Source organism: Herpailurus yagouaroundi, unplaced genomic scaffold (genome assembly GCF_014898765.1).
Source record: "Herpailurus yagouaroundi ecotype Mexico unplaced genomic scaffold, PumYag 180, whole genome shotgun sequence".
NCBI lineage: Eukaryota > Metazoa > Chordata > Mammalia > Carnivora > Felidae > Herpailurus > Herpailurus yagouaroundi.
In genome coordinates this window covers 6,033,390-6,054,379 of record NW_024412411.1, presented here as the reverse complement: position 1 = coordinate 6,054,379, position 20,990 = coordinate 6,033,390, and the positions used below count along the sequence as shown (strand labels likewise).

Here is a 20,990-nt window from a genome sequence, read left to right as displayed (position 1 = left end):
GAAGCATTTGTCGCCCCCTCCCTTACTCCTTCGACGGGGAGCTTTCTTCAGAACATGTTAGCAAAGGGAAGTTCTGTGTAGCCGCTCCTGAGAGGTCTGCTCTGAACCCCGAGAGAACGTTCCCTCCAAGCACCCATCCTGGTTCCTCCCCCCTTCTCACATGTCTGTACACGATGTTGGATTTAGCTGGCGGGTGGGGCAACTCAAGGGAATTACAGTGTTTGTGTCTGTGTGTGGGGAGAGGATTTTTAAAGCTTGTGCTAAGTATGACTTTGCCCACAGTCTGCGGGAAGCAACAAAAAGCTACGCCTCTTTTGTGGTCCGCTCGGTGCCGCTGTGTTCCAGACCAGCTTCTCTCTCCCCGCCCCCGTCTGTGACTGGCCTCGGGCTCCTCAAGGAAGTCCCTCCGTCTGGAAGAAAGCCCCAGAGAGAAGGGGAAGGCAGTTGGCAGGACAGAGGGTTTGGCTCTTGACGCCTCCAGTTCTTGGCTGGGAGTGGGGGTGAGGCAAGAGAAGTCCCTGGCTGAGAGGTGGTCTGTCGGAGGACCTGCGAGTCCTCTGTGTGGGCTGGAGTGGGGGGCGGGGGGCTTCGAGGAGAGTGTGAACCTGAGGGGGGCCTGGCCAAGCTCCCTGGGAGGCCATGAGACACAAGTATGACGAGAGATGAGCTCATGGGCAGGGCAGCACCTCGTAAACTTTAAAACACCTGCTACATGTGTTTCCTGCCACCTGTGCCTCTCTGCCCCGTCCCTGGAGGGGGCTCTGGCTGTCTGGCTTTGTCACTTGGTCCCCTTGCATCTTCAGCTGCTCTGGCCCGGGACTTGGTTAGCAGTTCTTTTACCAGGGAAGCCAGAGGGGGTAAAACAGGGGCAGTGGGGCTGAGGGCACGTGGGGTCTAAGACTGGATTATTTTGGTTATTTATTGCCTTGTAAGAAACCGCTCCAAAGAATAATGGCTTGGCACAACAATCCTTGTATTTGCTCATGATTCTACAATCAGGGCTGAGATTCCCCTGCTGGTTTTGTTGGGGGTCCCTCGCATGTTAAGCTGGTGATTTGGACCCTGGGGTCCAAGATCTGCTGGGATACAGGATGGTTGAGTTTTCTCTCTCTATATGGCCTTACGGCTTCTCTGCACGGTCTCATCAGACTCCATACGTGGCAGCTCTGGGCTCCCAAGATTGCAAAAGTGAAAGCTACCAGGCTGCCTTTTTTTTTTTTTTTTTTTTAAGTTTATTTATTTACTTTGAGAGACAGAGAGAGAGACCATGAGCAGGGGAGGGGCAAAGAGAGCAAATCCCAAGCAGGCTCCACACTGGTAGTGCAGCCTGGGGAGCGAACCCATGAACCGTGAGATCGTGACCTGAGCCGAAATCAAGAGTCAACGCTCAACCGACTGAGACACCCGGCGCCTGTACCAGGCCTTCTTAAGACTTAGGTCTGGAACTGGCCCAGAGCCACTTCTATTGTGTTCTATTGGTGAAAGCAAATCACAGATCCAATCCATATTCAAAAGGATGTTTCCACACTGGGTGATAATACTAGGAGGTGGGTCATGGGGTCATCAATGTAACAGGACATCACACTGGTTGATAGAGAAGGCCGTGTGTGTAAGAGACCTTATCCTTCAACTACCTTCTTTATGGATCTCACCATCTTGCCTCCGCAACTGGCCGAGCACATCCCCTTACAGTCATTTTTAGGGTGTATCACATTTGGAGAAAGTGGTCAGGTATCCCTTTGCTCTCCATCAGTTCGCAGATGCCCTAATCCCACACAGACACTTGTTCGTCTCCATAGCTTAAGCCAAAGAGTGACGGTGGAATTTCAGACGGAGTGAGGCTGTCAGGAAGAGAGACAGGAATGGAAGGTTTGCCCTGCATCTCCATCCGTGACCGCCAGGCCCGAGGAGGATGGTTAGGAGATTGCCTAAGCACTGTGCCCTTACAAGTATCGGGTCAGAAGGAAACTGCATGGCAATTTGGTTTTTGTTTTTAATGAAAACAACGGTTCATTTATTTTATTTTTTAATATATAATTTATTGTCAGATTGGTTTCCATGTCACACCCAGTGCTAATGTTTATGTATTTTGAGAGAGAAAGAGAGAGAGAGAGTGTGTGCACATGTGTGAGTGGGGAGGGGCAAAGAGCGAAGGAGACAGAACCCCAAGCAGCCTCTGCACTGTCAGCACGGAGCCTGACGTGGGGCTCCATCTCACGAACTGTGAGATCATGACCTGGGTGAAATTAAGAGTTGGACGCTTAACTGACTGAGCCACCCGGGCGCCCCAAGGGTAATTTTGAAATGTTCCGATGCAGAGGGTAGAACCTCTCTTCAGGCAAATTCCTAAGCATAATATGAGGTTCACCTGATGGCCACTGAAGAAACCCTGCCTGAGAATATTTTGCATCATAGCATGCTAACAAGTTTGGCAAAAGAAAGAATTTTCAAAAAAAAAAAACAACCCAGTATTTTATGCTATTTATTATATGGCACTTATTACATGCCAGGCACTAGTTTAAGCACACTGTACATTGACTAACTTATTCCCTACAAACAAGCTTGTGAGATAGCAACCAACTCCATTTCACAGATGTGGAGACTGAGGCTCAAAGGTTAAATGGCTTAGCCCAGGCCACTTCGCTATAAGCAGCAGAGCTGGGCTTCGAGCCTGGGCCTTCACTGCAGGTCACGCTGCTTTTAAGGAGCCCTCATTCAGGGCCTTAGCCCGATTTGGGAACCTGGGTTTTTTTCAGCCTGAAGTCGGGCTCTTTGACCTTACCTGAGCGGGAGGGCTGATGCGTTGAATCACCACTCAACTTCAGAAAAGCTGCTGCTTTTAAGAAGCAACTAGTTAGAAAATTTTTCCTGGCTTGACACTTCTGTTCCAAAAGCATTTTCTCTTTTTCTCTGTCTTCTTGTATCATGTACATGATAATTACATTCTGTATATACACGTTACATATACACCTACATAAACACAAGTGTGTATTCCTAAATCTGGATATTTTTGACTAACAGGTATGCACAATAAAATAATAAATAGCTTTTGGAATTAAAAAAATTTTTTTAACGTTTATTTATTTTTGAGACAGAGAGAGACAGAGCATGAACGGGGGGAGGATCAGAGAGAAGGAGACACAGAGCCCGACTCGGGGCTCGAACTCACGGACCGTGAGATCATGACCTGAGCCGAAGTCGGCCACTCAACCGGCTGAGCCACCCAGGTGCCCCAGCTTTTGGAATTAAACAGTAAACCCAGGAAGGAGCTCCTGCCTAGTTCAACGACCTAATCATATCCATAAATACAACCACTGACACTTAAATAAATAAAAGAGAAGAATAAACACAGGCCATAGGACTTAACTGGATGGTTAAGGTGTGGAACTATGGACTGACATTAGGTATGGATGCCTAGAGCGGTTGCAATGCAATTAGATACCTGCAAACACTGGGCACTTGTACGTGTTGAGCAGTAGTGAACGTTACCACCACTGGACATTTTCCGATTGTGGATATCAGCTGTTGGTGGGGACTGTCACTGATGGACATTAGGTACTGATAAGTGTTAGGTGTCAGTGAACATTGGCTCCCTGGTGAGCATTGGCCAACACAGAGCACTGAGCACTGATGGGACAAGGCCCTGTTAACCTATGATGACCTTTACCATCATGGTGGACATCAGGTAGGAACAGAGGGTAGGCCTCTGCCCCAGACATGCCTGGCGGCCTTGCCCAGAGACACATCCTGTGAGCTGGTGCGGAAGCATCTCTATCTCCATCCGCCCTTTCTCTCTGAGAGCCTTTGGCCGTGACAGTTTGGGGACTTCAAAGAGGTGGTAATGGTAACACCCATGGAGGGAAACTCCTTGGCTCCCAGAGGGATGGGGTTACACACAAATCGACACAGACTCTCTTCTGCCATCCTGACCAAAATTGGGCGTTGGGTCCTTCCTTCTCCGTAAATGATGTGACTGAAGCACAGCAGGGCTGGCTTCGTGGGCGGTGGGACATTAGAAGGGTCTTGGGCTTGGTTTAACGCTCTGCTCTTGCCATCCCGAGATTCTTGAATGAGTACCCATATTGTCACTTTACATTGGGTCGCACGAATTGTGTAGTCAGTCCTAAAGAAAAGAATCCTGGTCACCTGCCATGCGACCTTGGGCTGCTCTTCTCTGGGCCTGAGTCTCTCCCTCTGTGAAATGGGGAGCAGGAGGGGAAGAACTTTGACTTGGCTCTTTGGCTTTTCATGCTCTAGGGTCTAGAATCAGGGGTCTGATTGGAGACATTTAGAGTTGCATAACTTCCCCAGTGTACTTTCAACAGGAAAATAAATGGGATCCCAGTGTTGTTTTGGTTTCTGCCTGTGCTGTGATGACAAACTGTGCCTCAGTCGTCTGCCCATCCCTAAAACCTGACTGGCATGTGTCTATGTCCGGCACACAGAGCAAAGATCCTGTGGATTAGAGTACTGTTCTGCAGCCACAATCCCGAACCTTTATGACACCCTTCGGTTCTGAGTCAGTTATCAAAACAGGAGTCTAAGACCGCATGATTCTCTGACCTATTTCATAATTCTGTGATTGAGCGAAGGAGGGACCAAGCATTTATGGAGTGTCTATTTTGTGCCAGGCACTGTACTCGATTCTTTACAAACATTACTTCATTTGCTCATTCGGTCCTGTGGAGGGAGATATTTTCATCCCCATTTTCCAGGCCTAGAAAGGTACAGTGACTCGGCCAAAGTCACACAACTGGTTCGTGATGGACCCAGGATTTTAATTACCCCTTTTCTGTGAACTCCAAAATGGAATCTTTGCACTTATCCCTCTAATTCTGTAATGTCCTCCTTCTCGGCCCCAGGATCCCAGGAGGGCGGACTGTAGCAGCATGAAGGCGGTGTGGCTACGGGAAGGGGTGCTCGCGGAAGGAGTGCTCGCTTGCAAGCTGCGCGACAGCTCGCTCCGGGGTGTCTGGCCACGCGTGGCCACGTGGTGGCGCTGCGGACTGGGAGCCTCCGGAGGGGCACGTGGACACGGGGTTAGGTGAGGGCCGCTGGCCCCCGGGGCTTTTGCTCTCCCAAAGGCTTGCAAGAGGCCGGAGCTGCGGGATGTGCGGGGTAGTGCCCCACAGGGCGGGGGAGCCCCACAATGTGATGGTCCCATCCTCGCCATAGAGCTTCATCCCTGCCGATTTTGCGGATGTGAAGCTCCAGCTCAGGCCAGAGGTGACCTGCCCCGGAAGACACACTCACATGTCTCCCGCAGAAGGCTCGGCCTCCCCACGGTGCCTTTGTCCCCATTTGAAAGACACCTACGTTCCATTCCCTCTCTCCCCCCACGACTCTTCTTCAAGGGGAACTTTGGGGAGGGCCCAGCGTCACTGGGCGAAAGCCCCTGGGATCCCTTCCCTGCCCCTGCACTTGAAGGCTCCCCTATCCCAGGAGATGAGAGAAGGGTGGAGAACCAATCTGAGAACTGTTATCTATGACCATATTGACTGATGGGTGCCAGCCTCCAGCTCCTGGAGCCCAAGCCTGGGGGGCCTAAGTGGCATGATGGGCAAGCTGCCCAGTAGCCTGAATGTTCTAGGTTCTGTGCCATACCTCACCTGTGACTCCCTCCTCCTAGGTGCCATCCTCTTCTGTCCAGGTCCATTTGTTCTTCTCAGCTCTGTGGACCGGCCTCCTCCAGGAAGCCCTCCTAACCCTGCCCCGGCAGGCTCTCACAGCTACCTGCCACTCAGGTGTCTTCTGTGTGTCCTTCCCACTCACACCCCAAGAACAAGATTCCCTTGGCAGAGTAGGTATCAGAAAAAACTGGTCATTGTTGGTGATGATGGTGATGGATGTTCCCGCAGACCTTGGCCAGTGAGAAGGAATAACTTACAGACAGCAGAACCATTCAGATGAACTGGAAGGGAGTTCCCTGCGACTGGAAGTGTGCAAACAGGATTTAGGGTACCACAGCAGGCAAAGTGCCAAGAAGTCACAAAATACTGCAGCAGCTCAGAGGAGGGAGGGGAGGGGGTCTTAGGGAAAGCTTCTGAGGTGAGGCCGGAACTGGCGCTATTAGGGTGGGAAGGAGCTGAGGCAGGGATGTGGGGGGTGGGGGGAGGGCAAGGCCCCAGAGGAAGAGCCTGAGCAAAAGCAGAGGTGTGGGAGGGCCTGCCAAGTTCATGGAGTTGGGGCAGCAGGGAGAGGGGAGAGAAGGGTGGACGGGGTGCAAGCCACAGGGAAAGGAACGACTCCTTTCAGTTACCCCCCCCCCCCCCCCCCCCGCCCCCGAGTAACTCCCTCCCTCAGGTCAGCTCACTCTTCAAATCCTGCGAGAGGGCTTTTCCGGGACAACAGGCTGCCCAGAGCATGTTGGAGGGTGCTAGTCCAAGGATGGAAAGATGGACTTTTTATAGTGTTTATTAAGTCAAGGATCAGTTAGGTGTAGGGTGGGGCTAAGTGGGGGAGGACAGAGCTCTCCTTGTCCTGTGGGTGGCTCCTTGGGACCCCTGATGCCCAATCGCTTCCACCCAACACCTCCTCTCTCAGCACACCCCCAGGACACAGTATTACAAAAGTGAACAAATGCAATGTTTTTCTTCTTTTACAAATGACACGTTTCCATCCCCTGCCGGCAGGGGTGGGGGGGAGGGGTGGTTGAAGTAACAGTCCATTACAAAGGCAACAACTTTTATAGAACAAATACAAAGGAAAGAGCCCAGGGCTGGGAAGCTGAGAGCATAAACATTGATGGGGGTACCTGCCTCCTGCCCAAAGATGGGTGAGAGAGGCTGTTGGGCTCAGGGCCAGTGGGGACCGAGTCCAGGAGGCCCCTTGGGGCTCCAGGACTGCATCAACTCCTTGCACTTCGAGGCAGTACCGCAGGGGTCAATGGACGAATTTCCAGTCTCAACGCTGGAGGACCCCACTGCAGAGTGGGAAACTGGTAGGGCTGGGACTGGCATGCCTGAAGCTTCCAGAGGCTCTGAGGTGAACTCACTTAACCTGTGCCATACAGCTGGTCTCGGGTCCGAGTCCCACCTCGGAGGCCCTTGCCTGTCCTGGGGACGACAGGGAAAGGGTACAAATGGCAGGATGGGGGAGCCCAGGAAGGGGACAGAGGGCATGATTTAGAGAAGACAGAAAAGTGCAAAAGGCCTCGCTGGGAGGCAGGATGCTGGGGCCGGTTACGTCTCCATGGCTCTAGTGCCTTAGATTAGCCATTTGCCCTCTCTGGACCTCAGTGTCCCCCCACCTGTCACATGAGGAGGTGCACTTGATTTTTTTCTCTAGTCCCTTCTATGACTAAGGTTCTACCCAGCGTTCTAGAGGAAAAGAAAAGGATGAGGTGGGCCTCATGGGCCCAGGGCAAAGCGGGGGCTACCTCATAAAAGAAACTCACGCCCCTGAGTGACTGGACCGTGGGCCCAAGGGGATGCTCAGCCGTGGGCCTGACCTCTTTTCTGCAGCAGCATCGCCCTTCCACCCTCCCCCTGTCACAGGTCAGGTTGGCCCAGGCCTGAAGGAAGGCACTTTGGGGACAAACGGGGAAGGACGGCAGGGGACTGCCGTCTGGGTTTGGCATCTAAGACCTTCTACTTATGGTCTGGGGAGCAACACAGACAGAGGGGCCAGACTTTGCTCCTGGGTGTCGGCCCCAGCCCCAAAGCTCTCCCTAGGTCCACAGCTCTCTTCCGCGCTGCTACAGAGGCCTGCAGGGTGCCCCCTGGCATTGGCACATGAAAATATAAATTACCCAGGCCCTGAGGAAGCCCAGGGCAGCGGTGTGTCAGACGGCCCCGGGCCACACCGTTTGTCACAAAGCGGTGGGGCTCTCCGCAGCCCTTTCCCGGGGGTCTACGCAGTGCAGGGCCACCTTGGGGCTAGAGACAGGCTGCCGAGGATAGGCGCCCTCCCGCACTAGCCGCCGGCACCGCACGCCCTGGCCCACGCTGATGCTCTGCAGTGCTGGCAGGTGGACGAGCAGCATCTCAGGCAGAGGCACCAGGCCCGTGCCTGACAGGTCCAGCTCCTGCAGGGAGCCCAGGCCCGAGAATACCTCAGCTCCCGCCCACTTGAGCTTGGGGTTGCCTGAAAGGTCCAGGACCTGCAAGCCTTGCAACTCACGGAAGCCATGGGGCGCCAGCTGGGCGAGCCCCTGCAGGCTGCCCAGTGACAGATGCGTGAGGCCTGCCAGCCCCCTGAAGGCACCCGGGCCAACGGCAGCCAGCGGGTTGCCATCCAGGCTCAGGTAGCGCAGGGGCAAGTCCCGGAGGTCGGGTACGGTGCGGAGCCGGTTCCAGGCCAGGTTCAGGCTCTGAATGGCGGGTGCGGGCAGGCTGGCCCCTGCAGGGTGGGGCACCAGGCGGTGGATGAGGTTGTGGGAGAGGTCCACGTGCAGCGCCCGGCCCGGGCTGTGGGTCGTGAAGGCAGACACCGAGACCTCTCGGAGCCGGTTGTGGCTGAGGTTCACGTCGCTCAGGGGCGAGCTGGTGAAGCTCTCTGCCGGCAGAGCTGCCAGGCCATTGTGGCTGATGTCGAGCGACTCCAGGTAGCGAAGGCGGGAGAAGGCGGTGGGCGAGATGCTGGCGAGCAGGTTGTGGCTGAGATCCAGGCCTGCCAGCGTGGTATAGCCCGGCCCTGCCAGCACCGACTCGTTCACGGTCTCCAGCCGGTTGGAGGACAGGTCCAAGTGGGCTGTGTCCAGAGGGATGGGCACGGGCACGATGTGGGGGCCCAGGCCGCTGCAGTCCACGCGTGTCAGGCTGAAGCTGTCGAAGAGGCCGAAGGTCTCCACCTCACACTGGCATCCGGGGAAGCATGGCCGGGTCGTCTGGGCCCCGCTCACGGCCAGCAGCAGCAGTGGGAGCAGCAGCAGGGGCCACGGCATGGTGGGGGCTGGAAGGAGAGCCACAGGTGAGGGACGGCAGCAGGCACCCCACACCAGGTGGTTCTGGCCTACCACGTAAGACACGAGCCAGCATATCTAGGCCCAGCTGGAAGTTGCCACCACCAGTCCTGTCCTCCCAGGACGCTTTCCCCGAACACCCTTCCTCATATAATTCCGGGTCCCCATTCCTCTCTGGCCTCAGTCTCTCCATCTGTGTGATAAAAGGCCAGGTGGGTGGATTGTAAACCGAAAGCAGCAGAAGGCTTTCTTAGAAAAAGATTAGCAGAGGAAAATGGGCATGTTCTGGCTGACATGAGGGTGGGGACTTGGAATTTTCCAGGCCTCCTTACCAGTCCTGCCGTAGGATGTTGAGGAACCCTGCCGGAAACCCCCTGGACTAGGTGGGTCTGGCCCCTCCGGCTCTGATGGGCGAGGGTCCATGGGCTGGTCTTGCCCTAGGCCCTGCTGAGGAGGGGTCAGGATGCTCTGAGCGTGCGCCATGAGCTGGCTGTTACGCTACCCGCCATCACGGCCTGGCCCCACTTAACCTTCACAATTACAGACACCGCAAGGCAGCTACTTCACCAAGACAGAACTGAGAATGTAAAGGTTCAGAAAGCTATGCATGGCCACACGTAAGGGGGATGGAACTAGATGGAGTACAGGGGAGGCATGACTCACTGTCGTGCTTTGGCAGTGGCTGGAACCGCGACTGAGACCCATACTCCATCCGCTCAGACGGAGGTCTCGCCCTGTAAGGGGGACCTGCATTGACTACCCACCTTACCCCTCTTGTGGGTAACAATAGCTGAGTCCACAGTCCTAAGCCCTCTCCCTGGCCTGTCCTCTAGAAGCAGCATAGTTCATTCCAATTGGGGACCCTGTGTCTAGACTTCCAGGTGGGCTCTGGGGACACTTGTCCCAAGCCCCTTCCCCACCACCCCCCCCGTCCCTCCCTACCCAAAGCTGATACAGCTGTTATGCCTCTTTGGCCCTTTCTTTAACCCAGGGCAGGCAGCTGGGCTGACTCCCTCATATGGAAGAAGGACTAGAGGCTCAGAGAGGACCTGGGTTTTATCCCAAACTAGTAAAAAGCAGGGCAGGATGAGAACCCACGCCTGCTCAGCCCCAATTCTGCTATTTTCATCTGCTGCCTCAAGCAGGGCTGGTCAGGTGGCCAGTGGAGACAGGCCCACGAGGCGCTCTTCCCACTGCCACTTGCCATGACGCAAGCCACTACCCTCCCCTGGCCTCGGTTTCCCTCCCTGTACGATTCTAACAGCAGCTGCCAGCGACGCCAGACCTGCATGTGTGTTGTCACCTTCATTCCTCACACCCACGCACATCTGTGTGACCCAGAGCCTGAGCTCACACCCACCGTAGCTCCATGGACAGAGGTGCTGGGGGAGGGGCTCACAGGGGGATGAGAGAGAAGGTTGAGTAATGAAGGCCTCTAACCGGACAGTCTGTGGTTTCCCCCCCTCCTGCCACACAGTGACCACTCCACCTGGGAGACAGAAGGCACCCTGCCTCACCCCAGCAGGTCTCTTCACCTGGCGTGGCCCTGCTCTGCCCCCCTGCCCAGTCTCCCCTTCCCCACCTGCCCCTACTGGCCTTCAGGGTGGGGGTAGAGGGGAGGGAGAAGCAGGATAGCATTACTAGCCCTACATGAAACTTTAAAGGGGCTGCCATTTGATCCACACTCTGGCTCTGCACAGGGACAGCGAGAAGTGGGGCTCTTCTCTCCGCCCCCCTCTGTGGGCCTCTCCTCTCCCACCCCTTTCTTTTGTAGAGGCCAATTTGAGGATTAAACCCGGCCCAGGTGCATCCTGGACTTTGTCCCAACTGAGGCAGGACAGAGTGTTCCAGTTGTCTAGAACCAAAAGGAAAATATTGAGTTGCTCCAGGTCCCCTTTGTTCTGTTGGGTGAGCTTCTCACCACAGGGGTTCATTACCACTCAGAGCCCCACCTTCCCTGCCAAGCCTATTTGTCCATACCCACCCTTCCTGGGGTTTAAACAAACATCACACACACACACACACACACACACACACACAATGGCCCTGAGATTGCGCTTTGGTTCCCCAAGGTGATTATACAATGTGCCTATTAAATGCCAGATGGCCCCTCGTGAGCTCCTGCTTATGTAACCGGCAGCCCAGACACAGCCCAAACCTTCCCTCCAGAGCAGGGGCCTCTTACTGCCCTCCCCGGGCCTTAGCCTCTCCTCTGTACCACAGGCAATAATCCCTGCCCTGCCCTGCCCTCCTCAGGTCAGGTGATTCAACTCCCACCAAAGTGCAATGCAAACTGTGAAGAGCTGTGCACGAATGCAAGGTGGTCATTCCTGGGCCGCTGGAGACACAACAGGAGACGTAAAGGGAGCAGGAGCACAGATCGAGACCCACCTGGATGACTGTGCTTGCCAGTGCTCCCAGGGCAGCCCAGACAAGGTCTGCGCTCAGCCCTGCACAGGGGCCACTGCTCCGGGCCTCACACTGGCAGTGGAAAGTGCTGACGGGGACAGTCGGGGCCTGTCCCCATTATGGGCTAGTGCCGGACTCACATTCTCTCCCACATCTGCGGTCACTCCAGGAGGTCAGCATCTTGTGTCCATTTTAGAGTAAACCGAGGACGCGAAAGGGAAGGGGACAGAGCCTGGAACTGAATTCAGGCCTCGGTGACCTTATAACTGGTTTGGTTCAAGTGGAACACGCACTTCTGTATTAGCTGAGAAAAGAAGAGCTAAGTGGCGAGAGTTGTAAGGCCACCTCTGGCTGCCACTCAGTGGTTCTGCGCTTTCATGAGGTCACAGGAGAGCCCAGAGGCCTCTCAGAGGTCTCCTAGGAGGTTGAAAGAAGGGAGAAACCCCTGAGATGCCTTACAACGTGGACCCAGAAGGGGGCAAAGGCAGAGGTGTGTGGGTTGGTGGTCTTTGAGGGTCAGTGCCCTTGTCCTGCTCTGAGGAGATGTCCCCTCTGGGAGGGATGCCTTATGTATGCATGTCTCGGAGATGCTAGGGTCTGCCACTATTGCTCTAAGCCCTTAGCAAAAGGCTCAGGGGCCAGGGGGAAGGCAGAACTTTCTCAGAAGGAGACCGAGGGAAGATAAGGACAATTCCTGCCAGGGGCACAGCTCTCTAGAGTTTACAAAAGGCCTCTGCTCGTTTGATGCCATGAGGGCGGCAGAGCAGGGCATGAAATCTGGCACTTTAGTGATGAGGCGGCTGTGACCCAGTGTGCAGTGACTTGTCCACGGATTCCCCATGAGGAGGTGGCGTTCAGGCTCTGGTCTGCTCATTCCAGGCCTAGGGCTTCCCAGCCCGCTCAGGATGGCTGCTGAGACTCAGGAAGTCCCCTGGGGATCTTACAAAGTCATAAAAGTCATGTTCAGAAAAGCCTGCGGCTTCACAGAGGGGGCTGATGCCATAATGCTAGGTATCGTAAGGATAAATTGCATGTCTAGGAAAATGATAACTATGCATTAAAAACAACCACCACCACCCAGATCCTAATTTTGGAAAGTCTAGAAGAAAATCTATCCATACAACAGTAGTTTCTCTTTAGATGGTAGAACCGTTGAGTGATTTAAGCATGGCTTAATCTCCTTTTCTACTCCTATTTCCTCTCTTACGGTAAAAAAATGCGTGCAACACACTGGCAAACATAGTAACAAAGCCTCCTGAAAGAGTGCCCCGTGGCCATCTCTGCTTTCTCTGATCTTGTGTAGCCACTATCTCTGAGCCTCAGTCTCCTCATCTGTAAAATGGAGATATCAATAGCCACCTCCCGGGACTATCATGGGGACGAAATGAAACGATGGCAGGGCGGCACCTGGCAGCCTTCCTAGCACATGGGGAGAATGCAGTGTGGGCTCCCCCGCCTTCCTCCACAGACAGGGAGCAGGTGCGTGGGCACCAGCGGAGGGCGGGGGCTGCCCCATCTCTCTTCTTCCTTGCTTCGGCACACACGTATCAGACGTGTCCAAGCTCTTATCGGCACCCTCTGGAAGAGCGATTCTTTCCTGGGAGGCCCGAGTTTCTCAACAGCGCTGCTGGCTCTGGGAAGGGATGAGTAATGGGAGTTCCCCTTGACAAAAACCACCAGCCTCAGTGTCGTGGGCAGAGAAGGCCTTCACAGCCAGAAACCTTGGACACTCATTTGCAGGGTGAACCAGGCAAGTCATTTTACATCTCTGGACCAGTTCCTTAGACTATGAGTCTGGGATGGAAATGATGGTCCTTATCAGCCTCAGAGGGGACTGTGAAGGCGAAGTCGAACGTTCCTATAGAGAAATGGGGCCCCTGGGGGTGGAGGCCACATAATGGAAAGGTGGTGCCTTTTGATCTTACCTATAGCCCTATCCACTGCAGAGGTCACGAATCAATCACAGTACCACTTCCTGGGGCCCTGCACAGGGCCTCCGAGCTATTCCTGACACGGTGCTCCAGGAGGCCTCTACCCACTGATCAGAGTTGGGGCTGAAGACAAAAACTGGCATTCTGGGATCAGTTCCCTGATTTGAAGGAGCTGCAACACTGGGAAGCAGTCACATGCCAAACTGGGCAACTCTGGGAAGCGACTCCCTCTCCCTGAGCCCGTTTTCTCACCGAAGATGGAGACAGCAAGCCCTTCCTCGAGGGGTTGCTGTGAGGATCAGAGACCACAGGGCCAGGACTTGACAGATGAACAGTGGATGCCTCTCCTAGGTTACACGGTAGAAGGGGCCCCCAGAGAGGGCCGCCAAGGCCCCTCCCCATCCCTCTCACCACTCTCTGGGGCTGAAGGGGAGGACAACTGTGCATGGTGACAAGACAGACCCTGGAGGACAGTCAGGGGCGCCCGCCTTAATCCCTGCTCTGCCTGGCCTGTTCCCTCTGCGGACAGGTCCCGTCTCCTCTCTGGGCCTCAGCTTCTCTAGCTTCACAGTAAGAGGCTGAGTCTAGACAGTGCAGCTCTAGCCTTTCAGGAGTCCAGAACTTATCAGGAGCATTTACTAAATCTCTACGAAGTGCAGGGTGTGCTGTGCAAGGCCATGTGAGGTATATGTTGGGTGGGGGTTGGGGGTACCAGGGCCCCTGTCCTCATGAGGCTTACAGACCAGCCGTGGGGACGGGAGACCAACTCAGAACAAGATCACTAACGCTTGTCTTGGACCCAGAAGACCAGGCCTCTAGTGCCAAGGTCTGCCACTCCCTGTGTGACCCTCATGGTTTTCATTATTTCTTTGAGCCTTGGTTTTCTCATCTGTGTAACAGTATGAACTCTGTCTCCCTCTTGGGACCTGTGATCTACCCTGGGGAGAAAGGGAGAGGTGGACAGGGGGCCACCATTGAAGCTGAGGGAGGAAAGGGATCTTTGGCCCAACATGTATCACTTCTTTTCCAAACCCCGACCTGCGGATCAAAGACACTGGTCAGCCAGCTTACAGAACACGAGGGGTTAGAAACTACCCACTCTGGGGGCACCTGGGTGGCTCAGTCGGTTGAGCAGTTGAGCCGGCTCAGATCATGATCTCATGGCTTGTGAGTTTGAACCCCGCCTCGGGCTCTGTGCCGACGGCTCAGAGCCTGGAGCCTGCTCCTTGGTCTGGGTCTCCCTCTCTCTCTGCCCCTCCCCCACTCATGCTGCCTCTCTCTGTCTCTCAAAAATAAATAAACATTAAAAAATTAAAAAAAAAAAAAAGAAACTCCCCACTCTGGGTTCAGGGGACACAGCAGGGGCCAGGAGTTACTCCTTGGTGCACCCACTGTGACACTAGGAAAGTCTGCTGATGGCCCTGTGAGGTCAAAAGACTAAGCAGTGTGGCTATTTACTAACAGACTCCAGGTAGGTCTCCCTGGTAGGAGACCCTCCAGAACAGCTTTGCCCACATCACTCCCCTTCCCAAAAACCTCCCAACTTCTACTTGTACCCGCAGAAATCCAGTTCTCCCTGGCACAGGGCATCTGTCAGCTGTCCCCACCGTCCTCCCTCCCCTAGCTGAGCCCCCATCTTGATCCAAACCCACGGTAGTGACCTCTGGACAACTCCCGGCCCTGTCACGCTTCCTCAAATTCAGAGAACTCAGGGCTGGGGAACTGGAGGGTCCCCCACGATAACGCACGGGTAACGGAGGCCCAGAGTGGCCAGTGACAACAAGGAAATGGCAGAGCAGGACCTGGGTCTCGATGCCTCACCGCTGCCAGCTGCACCCGCACCCACACCCACCTGGCCTGCCCTGGCCCCGCCAGTGGAACAAAGCCTGTTCTGTCCGCTGGGGCCCCCGGGCCACCTCTCCCTCCCCGGGCCTCTCACATCGTCCATCCGGCTGCACACGGACTACGTTCTCTACCGTTCTTCACCTGCCCATCTCCCGACTGGAAGTGCAGCCAGCTTGGGACCCTGACTCTGACATCGTCACCTGTTTATCCCTTCCCCCCAGACCTCCACCGGGGTCAGAGCCAGGCCTGGCAGGCATGGCAAATACTGTCGGGTGAGTGGACGGCCCAGCAATTCAGGATCAACTGTGGGATTCAGACCCAGGTGAAAGTCCAGCCCTGTACCTACTCGCCTGGTTGAGTCTCCGTGTCCCCAATAGGGAGAACAACAGAGGGTTGGTAAAAGCATTAAGGGACGGCGTGTGAAACATTTGGCTCAATGTCTGCCTCATGCTAAGTGCCCCAGTGCACGGTAGACGGTGATGGTGATGATGTATTGAGATTCCAGAAGGCAATGACCATGTTATTCTCCTTTACGTTCCCCCCTACCCAAGTCCCCAGTGCAGCGCCAGGCACCTGGCACGTCTGTGACCGGTTGTACAAATGTTCTTGGGTCAGTGCGCTGGTATCGGCTGGCCAGGCCCCAAACCCTCTTCCCCTCCTCCCCTGAGACCTGTGTAGAGCTAGGGGTTCTAGCTTGGGCCGTCCTGGCCCCACGTGCCTACCCCTGGTTCTGCACCACAGCATTTCTGGCCCCAAGATTTGCCAGACTCCTCACCACACCTGCAAGAGGGAGCTCCTGGCACAGGGATGAGGTGGGGAGGAGGCTGAACCTTCGGTTGGACCAGGGCCCCAACACCCACCTGAGGCAGACTTTTGCCTCCACCAGCTGCTCAATGTTGAGCTGCCTCCCACCGGGCTCCCTTTGCCATGAGCGCACTTGAGATGATGCCAACGAAATCCCCAGGTGGAAATTCCATTAGCATCCTGCCCACCCCTCCCCCACCCCCGCCACTTCGTCAGCTCTGGAAACGCAAGGCAAAAAGAATTTCAGGGCCAAACTCCCAGAGCCTTGAGGGCTGGCTCTCCCGACACGATCGCTAATGCCGCACATCTGTACAAACACGTCAGCTCACCACACACTTCTACGTCACCGTCTCACTTCGGCCTCATCACCGTCCTTGGCCGCAGGTAGGGATTACTGTCCCTATTTTGCAGACAAAGAGATGACACTGTTCCGCTGGGTGGTATAAGATCCAGGTCTCGAATCCAGATGTCTGAGCTCCAAACCCTTCCTTAGGCCACTGTGACTCTACTTCCAAATGGGCCCGTGTGGGTGACGGCTAGAGCCGATCGTGCTGGACTCTAATTACGTTTACCTTTCTGTCTTCCTGAGAGTAGGGATGGGATCAGGTTGATTTTTATGTCCTTGGAGCTAAGGAAGCGCTGGAGCTGGCACAGAGCCGGTATTATATGAAGATATACCAGGCATGTAGAATACTATTATTTCCCCAAACGGTACCTCTCAACCTTTCCAATGCGGTACCTCTCAACCTTTCCAATGCCTCAACTATTAGCTGTTCAGGCCCTCTGTAAGATCAGCAGGTTAGACAGCGCTGTGTCTATCCTGCAGTTGCGTAAAGAGACCCAGAGACGTTTGGTGATCTGTCCAGAGTCACACAGCCCGTGAAGACAGGGACTCAGGATCCAGGAACTCTGACACCCAGTGCCTGGCCTCCTCGGTGACATTATCCCCGGTGAAGGTAGGCCCTGGAGGCCCAGCAACCTTGCCTAAGGAGGACGATCTACAGAGAGATGGGCCAGGCTCCCCATACTATTTTCGCCAGGCAGCGTATCTTCTTCCTGAAGCTTGCCAAGTTCCCTTCGGTGTAACGCAGAATGTGGGGACACACGAGGAGGCAGTATGGGGCAGAGGAATGGGTTTTGCAGCCAGGTAGACCGGGCTCCAACCCCAGAGGGCCTCTCCCGCTAGGAGGCTTGCACGTGCCCTCACCTGAGTCTGAGCTTTCATCTGTAACATGCTTGAGAATTCTAGTATTGCTCCCAGCAGGTCACTGGGATGATTACACAAGGTAAAATGAAAACTCAGCCTCGGGCCTGGCACGCTTTGGTGCTCACTGTGTGTGGGTTCCTGCCCCCAGTGACACCTTGCAGGGGCCAGGAAAGAAAAAGGAGCTTCGACACCAGCTGATCTGAAAGCGAGGCAGTGGCAGGGTTTAGAGAAGAATCCAAAATGCATCCTCAAGCCTTGGATTCTCTTCCAGTGCACCATCCAGGGCCCTACCAGGGCCACTAGTGCTGGGCAGGATCTATCTGGGAATTGGGAAGGGGGTTTGGAAAGGTGGCAGGAGCCAAAGCAGGCTGAAACAGTTGTGGCGCACATGTGGCGGAATGAGGACAGAAGGAGAATCCGCGCTATGCCTGGGTAGGTGGGTCACTATCTTCCCCTCTCTCATCCCCCCAAGCCAGGCAGTTACCTCCCCTTGCCCAGGTCGGGCTCAGCAGGCCTCATGACTTGGACTGCTACAGCAGCCTTGTTCCCGGCCCCCTGCCTCCAACTGTCAGCCCTGCTGGGCGTCAGAGTACAGTCCCAACAGAAGAATCGGCCCTCACCACCCCTCCCACTTAAAACCCCTCCCACTTATGGGGGCGCCTGGGTGGCTCAGTCGGTTAAGCGTCCGACTTCAGCTCAGGTCACGATCTCGCGGTCCCTGAGTTCGAGCCCCACATCGGGCTCTGGGCTGATGGCTCAGAGCCTGGAGCCTGCTCCCGATTCTGTGTCTCCCTCTCTCTCTGCCCCTCCCCCGTTCATGCTCTGTCTCTCTGTCTCAAAAATAAATAAAATGTTAAAAAAAAAAAATTAAAAAAAAAATAAAACCCCTCCCACTTAAAACCCCTCCCACAAAGAGAGCTTGCCACGCTAGAAGCCTATCTTGCTTCTAGGGCCCCACACCTTTGCACAGGTTGTCCTCTGTGATGAAGATGACAGAGATGTCCTTCTTTTCTTTGTCTACCACGCAAATGCACACATTCAAGTCAAAAGCCACCTTCTCTGTGAGGCCTAATCTGCCCCTCATCCAACAAAAGGTCGCGGTCCTCCTAAGCTCCTATGGCCCCTGGGCAGCTCCTGCCCACTTTGTGGTCTGTGGCCATCTTCGTATCTGTGTCCAGCTCGTCTCCCGTGTGGGGCCTGGCCAGGTGAAAGGGGATAGAGCAGATGAGAGAGAGCTTCCTCCTGCTTGGTGAGGGCAACAATTGGCTCAAGCTTCCAGGAGACTGAGGGCCCCGCCAAGTGGTGAAATCAGGTTTAGGACCACAGTCGATGCTGTCTCTGCCTTCTGTTGTCAGTGCAATCCAACAATGTAAGGCAGACTACAAACCTCGTGTCATTTTGTTAGCACATGTAATTCATTATGCCACTTGACACAACAGATCAGTGAGACGGGAATTACTACCATTCACATTTGAAGGATGAGGAGACTAAGAACCAGAGGTAAAGTTACCTGCCCGAGGCCACAGGGCTAGGAAGCAATGGAGTGGGGGTAAAATCTAGGTTCTTGACTAACTCTGCCTGCAGACTGGTCTCCCAGTCTCCAACACCACCCACAAACCAGAGGAAGTTTCCTTGGAATTACCAATCCCACTCTATTATGCCTGCTTAAACCCTCCGGCAGCTCTCTACCGCCTACAGGTTCAAATTCCAGCTCCTAAGCCTGGCATTCAAGGCCCTCATCTTTGGCCCCTGCCTTCCCTTCCTGCTGAAGTCCAATTCCCACCCCCCAAACACACACCTTGCATCTGTTGGTCCACAATGCTGACCACCTCTGTCTGTGTTATCAGAAAACACAGAGCCATGCAGTGGTGTTCCTCAGTGGGAGACACTTCCTGCTTCCTGGACATATTCCCTGGCTTCCCCTGGCTGCCGAGTTCCAGCCTTCCCTTCCAGGGCTGCAGGGGCTCCAGGCCCCCCTCACTTCATCCCTCCCTAACTTCAAAGACACCTCTCCTCCCCCTCATTCAACACAGCAAATTAGTGCCTGGGAACTTCTCAAGTCAGAATGGAGGTGTGTGTTAAACATCAAAGTGTCCCCAGGTTCTGGGGTCTCAACCAGTCAGCAACAACAGCAAGGGGGGGGGGAGAAGTCAACACCTTCCTTTCCAGAAGGTAAACTGAAGCCCATTAGGGGAACGGATAGAGCCCATGGTAGCCTCCTTCCTATGTGAGTGGCTCGTGGCCCTCCTTCACATCTGCAGCATCTGGTAAAATTCTAGGTTAAAGACTGGTGCAGGGTAGGGGATGAGGGGGGCAGGGGAGTGAAAGTGTAAGGGCTACTATCTTCCCACTCAGGATCAAAGGCCCAGCAGAGTCCCACCCCTGAGCCCTCCCTCACTATCAGACCTAGGCTCCGCAAGTCTGGACTTCTCTGAAGGGTAGAGCAGGCAGGGAGGAAGGATGGGAGAAGAGTTCCTGAGTCACCTCCTCGCCCCGGCCAAGTGTGGGCGGCAGGCTCTCAGGCGGGTTCCAGCGGCGCAGGTAATCCCCACCGCAAGCTCCTCGCCCCCACTCACAACAGGGTGACTGTGACTCCGAGAGGCTGAGCAACTCGCCCAGAGCCGGACTGTGGGCCCGGGGTCGTCCCATCGGAAACCAGTAGGTGCCCGGTTCCTGCTCTCTGCAGGCCAGCTGAGGGTACTGGAGCCGGCGCCACGGACGCGCCCGGATCCCAGGAGCCCAGAAGCCGTCGCCTCCTCACCTACAGGATCGGAGGGCTGGTCCCCCCACCAGCCCCCGGGGGCGGGACGCCAGCGGAGAGCGGATCTCAAAGCGGAGCCGGGGGCTGGGGCCGGCCTCTCCGCCGAGCAGACACGTCTCTCTCGGTCACATACACTCGCACCGAGAAGATCAGGGCGGGCAAACCCAGCTGCCGGCTCCTTTCCTGTCTCCAGCCCCCCGCCGGGGCCCAGGACTGGCCGCTTCCCTCTCTCGTCCGAGCTGGTTCGACTGGGGCGTCCGGCACGCTCCTCCCAGCCCCGGGCCAGTCCGCTAGCGCGGCTGACCAATCCCCCCCCCCCCATCCTATCCCCTCGCGGCACTAAGGACCCCAGGAGGTGAAGGAAGGGAGGGCTGCCAGCGCCCCTGCCCGGGCTGCAGGGGGAGGAGGACCAGGGCTGTTGCCCGAGGAACCAGGAGAAAAGTTTGAAGTCAAGTCTGGGGCCCCGGTGGACAGCAGGGGAGCGAGGAGCTGGGGCGGTGTCTGGATCTAGGCGCGCATACACTCCACGGACACCCAACCCAGACACGTCGACAGGCACAGACCACGTACGCGGACACACAACGATGCGCCCACCCACACCCAAACGCTAGCCCACAGAACGTGGACACAGGCACCAAACAGCCACGCAAAGCCACAAATACACAAAGGCGCAGGCAGATGCACGTCCCCGGATCCAAATCCACAAAGACCCACAAACGCGTGATGCACGTGTCCGCACAAAGACCCCAGAGGCGCCGGCCCCCGGTCAGAGCCTTTGTCTCCTGGAAGCCCTCTCCCCTTAGTTCGGGCTCCCTACCCCGGCCGAGGCCGGGGCGTCCGGCAGCGGCTGCCGACGCCCTGGGTCCACGAAAAGTTGAGGGGCCCTGGGCCCGCCCCCAGAGTCCAGCGCCGCCCGCCTGCTCGCCGGATGGGGCGGCGAGGTTGGGGTCGTGGGCTCCAGACCTTCTCCCGCAGCGCAGACTCCCGCTCCACCCGGGACCCGCACCCACCTGGAAGCCTGCGCCGCAGCCGCCTCGGCGCGCTCACCCAGGCGGCCCGGCCGCGGGCCCTTCGGCCGGCGCTTTTCTCCGCGCGGCGCGGCCCGCCCCCTCCCCCCGGCCCCCGCCCCCC

General features: G+C 55.8%; 1 protein-coding gene across 5 annotated transcripts; it reads right to left on the bottom strand.

The window, feature by feature from the left end:
- Nucleotides 1–6,398: 6,398 nt before the first annotated feature.
- Nucleotides 6,399–20,971, bottom strand: TSKU (tsukushi, small leucine rich proteoglycan). Of its 5 annotated transcripts, XM_040489432.1 has the most exons (3): nucleotides 20,870–20,910; nucleotides 13,495–14,280; nucleotides 6,399–8,892 (listed from the first exon to the last, which is right to left on the bottom strand). In XM_040489432.1, the coding sequence occupies exon 3, from the start codon at nucleotides 8,882–8,884 to the stop codon at nucleotides 7,811–7,813; it is 1,074 nt and encodes a 357-aa protein (XP_040345366.1). In that variant the 5' UTR covers nucleotides 8,885–8,892; nucleotides 13,495–14,280; nucleotides 20,870–20,910; the 3' UTR covers nucleotides 6,399–7,810. The 5 variants fall into 5 exon arrangements, with proteins under 5 accessions (XP_040345366.1, XP_040345367.1, XP_040345362.1 ...); XM_040489433.1 differs by lacking the exon at nucleotides 13,495–14,280 and having other exon boundaries at nucleotides 20,870–20,971; XM_040489428.1 differs by lacking the exons at nucleotides 13,495–14,280; nucleotides 20,870–20,910 and adding an exon at nucleotides 19,860–20,082.
- Between the last annotated feature and the right edge of the window lie 19 nt (nucleotides 20,972–20,990).

Bases quoted from the DNA above. Each gene is read 5' to 3' on its own strand.
- TSKU (XM_040489429.1), bottom strand. From the start codon at position 9,385: ATGGCGCACGCTCAGAGCATCCTGACCCCTCCTCAGCAGGGCCTAGGG. The intron at 8,893-9,234 runs GTAAGGAGGCCT...CTCTCCTTCCAG, and splicing joins AACATCCTACGGCAGGACTG to CCCCCACCATGCCGTGGCCC.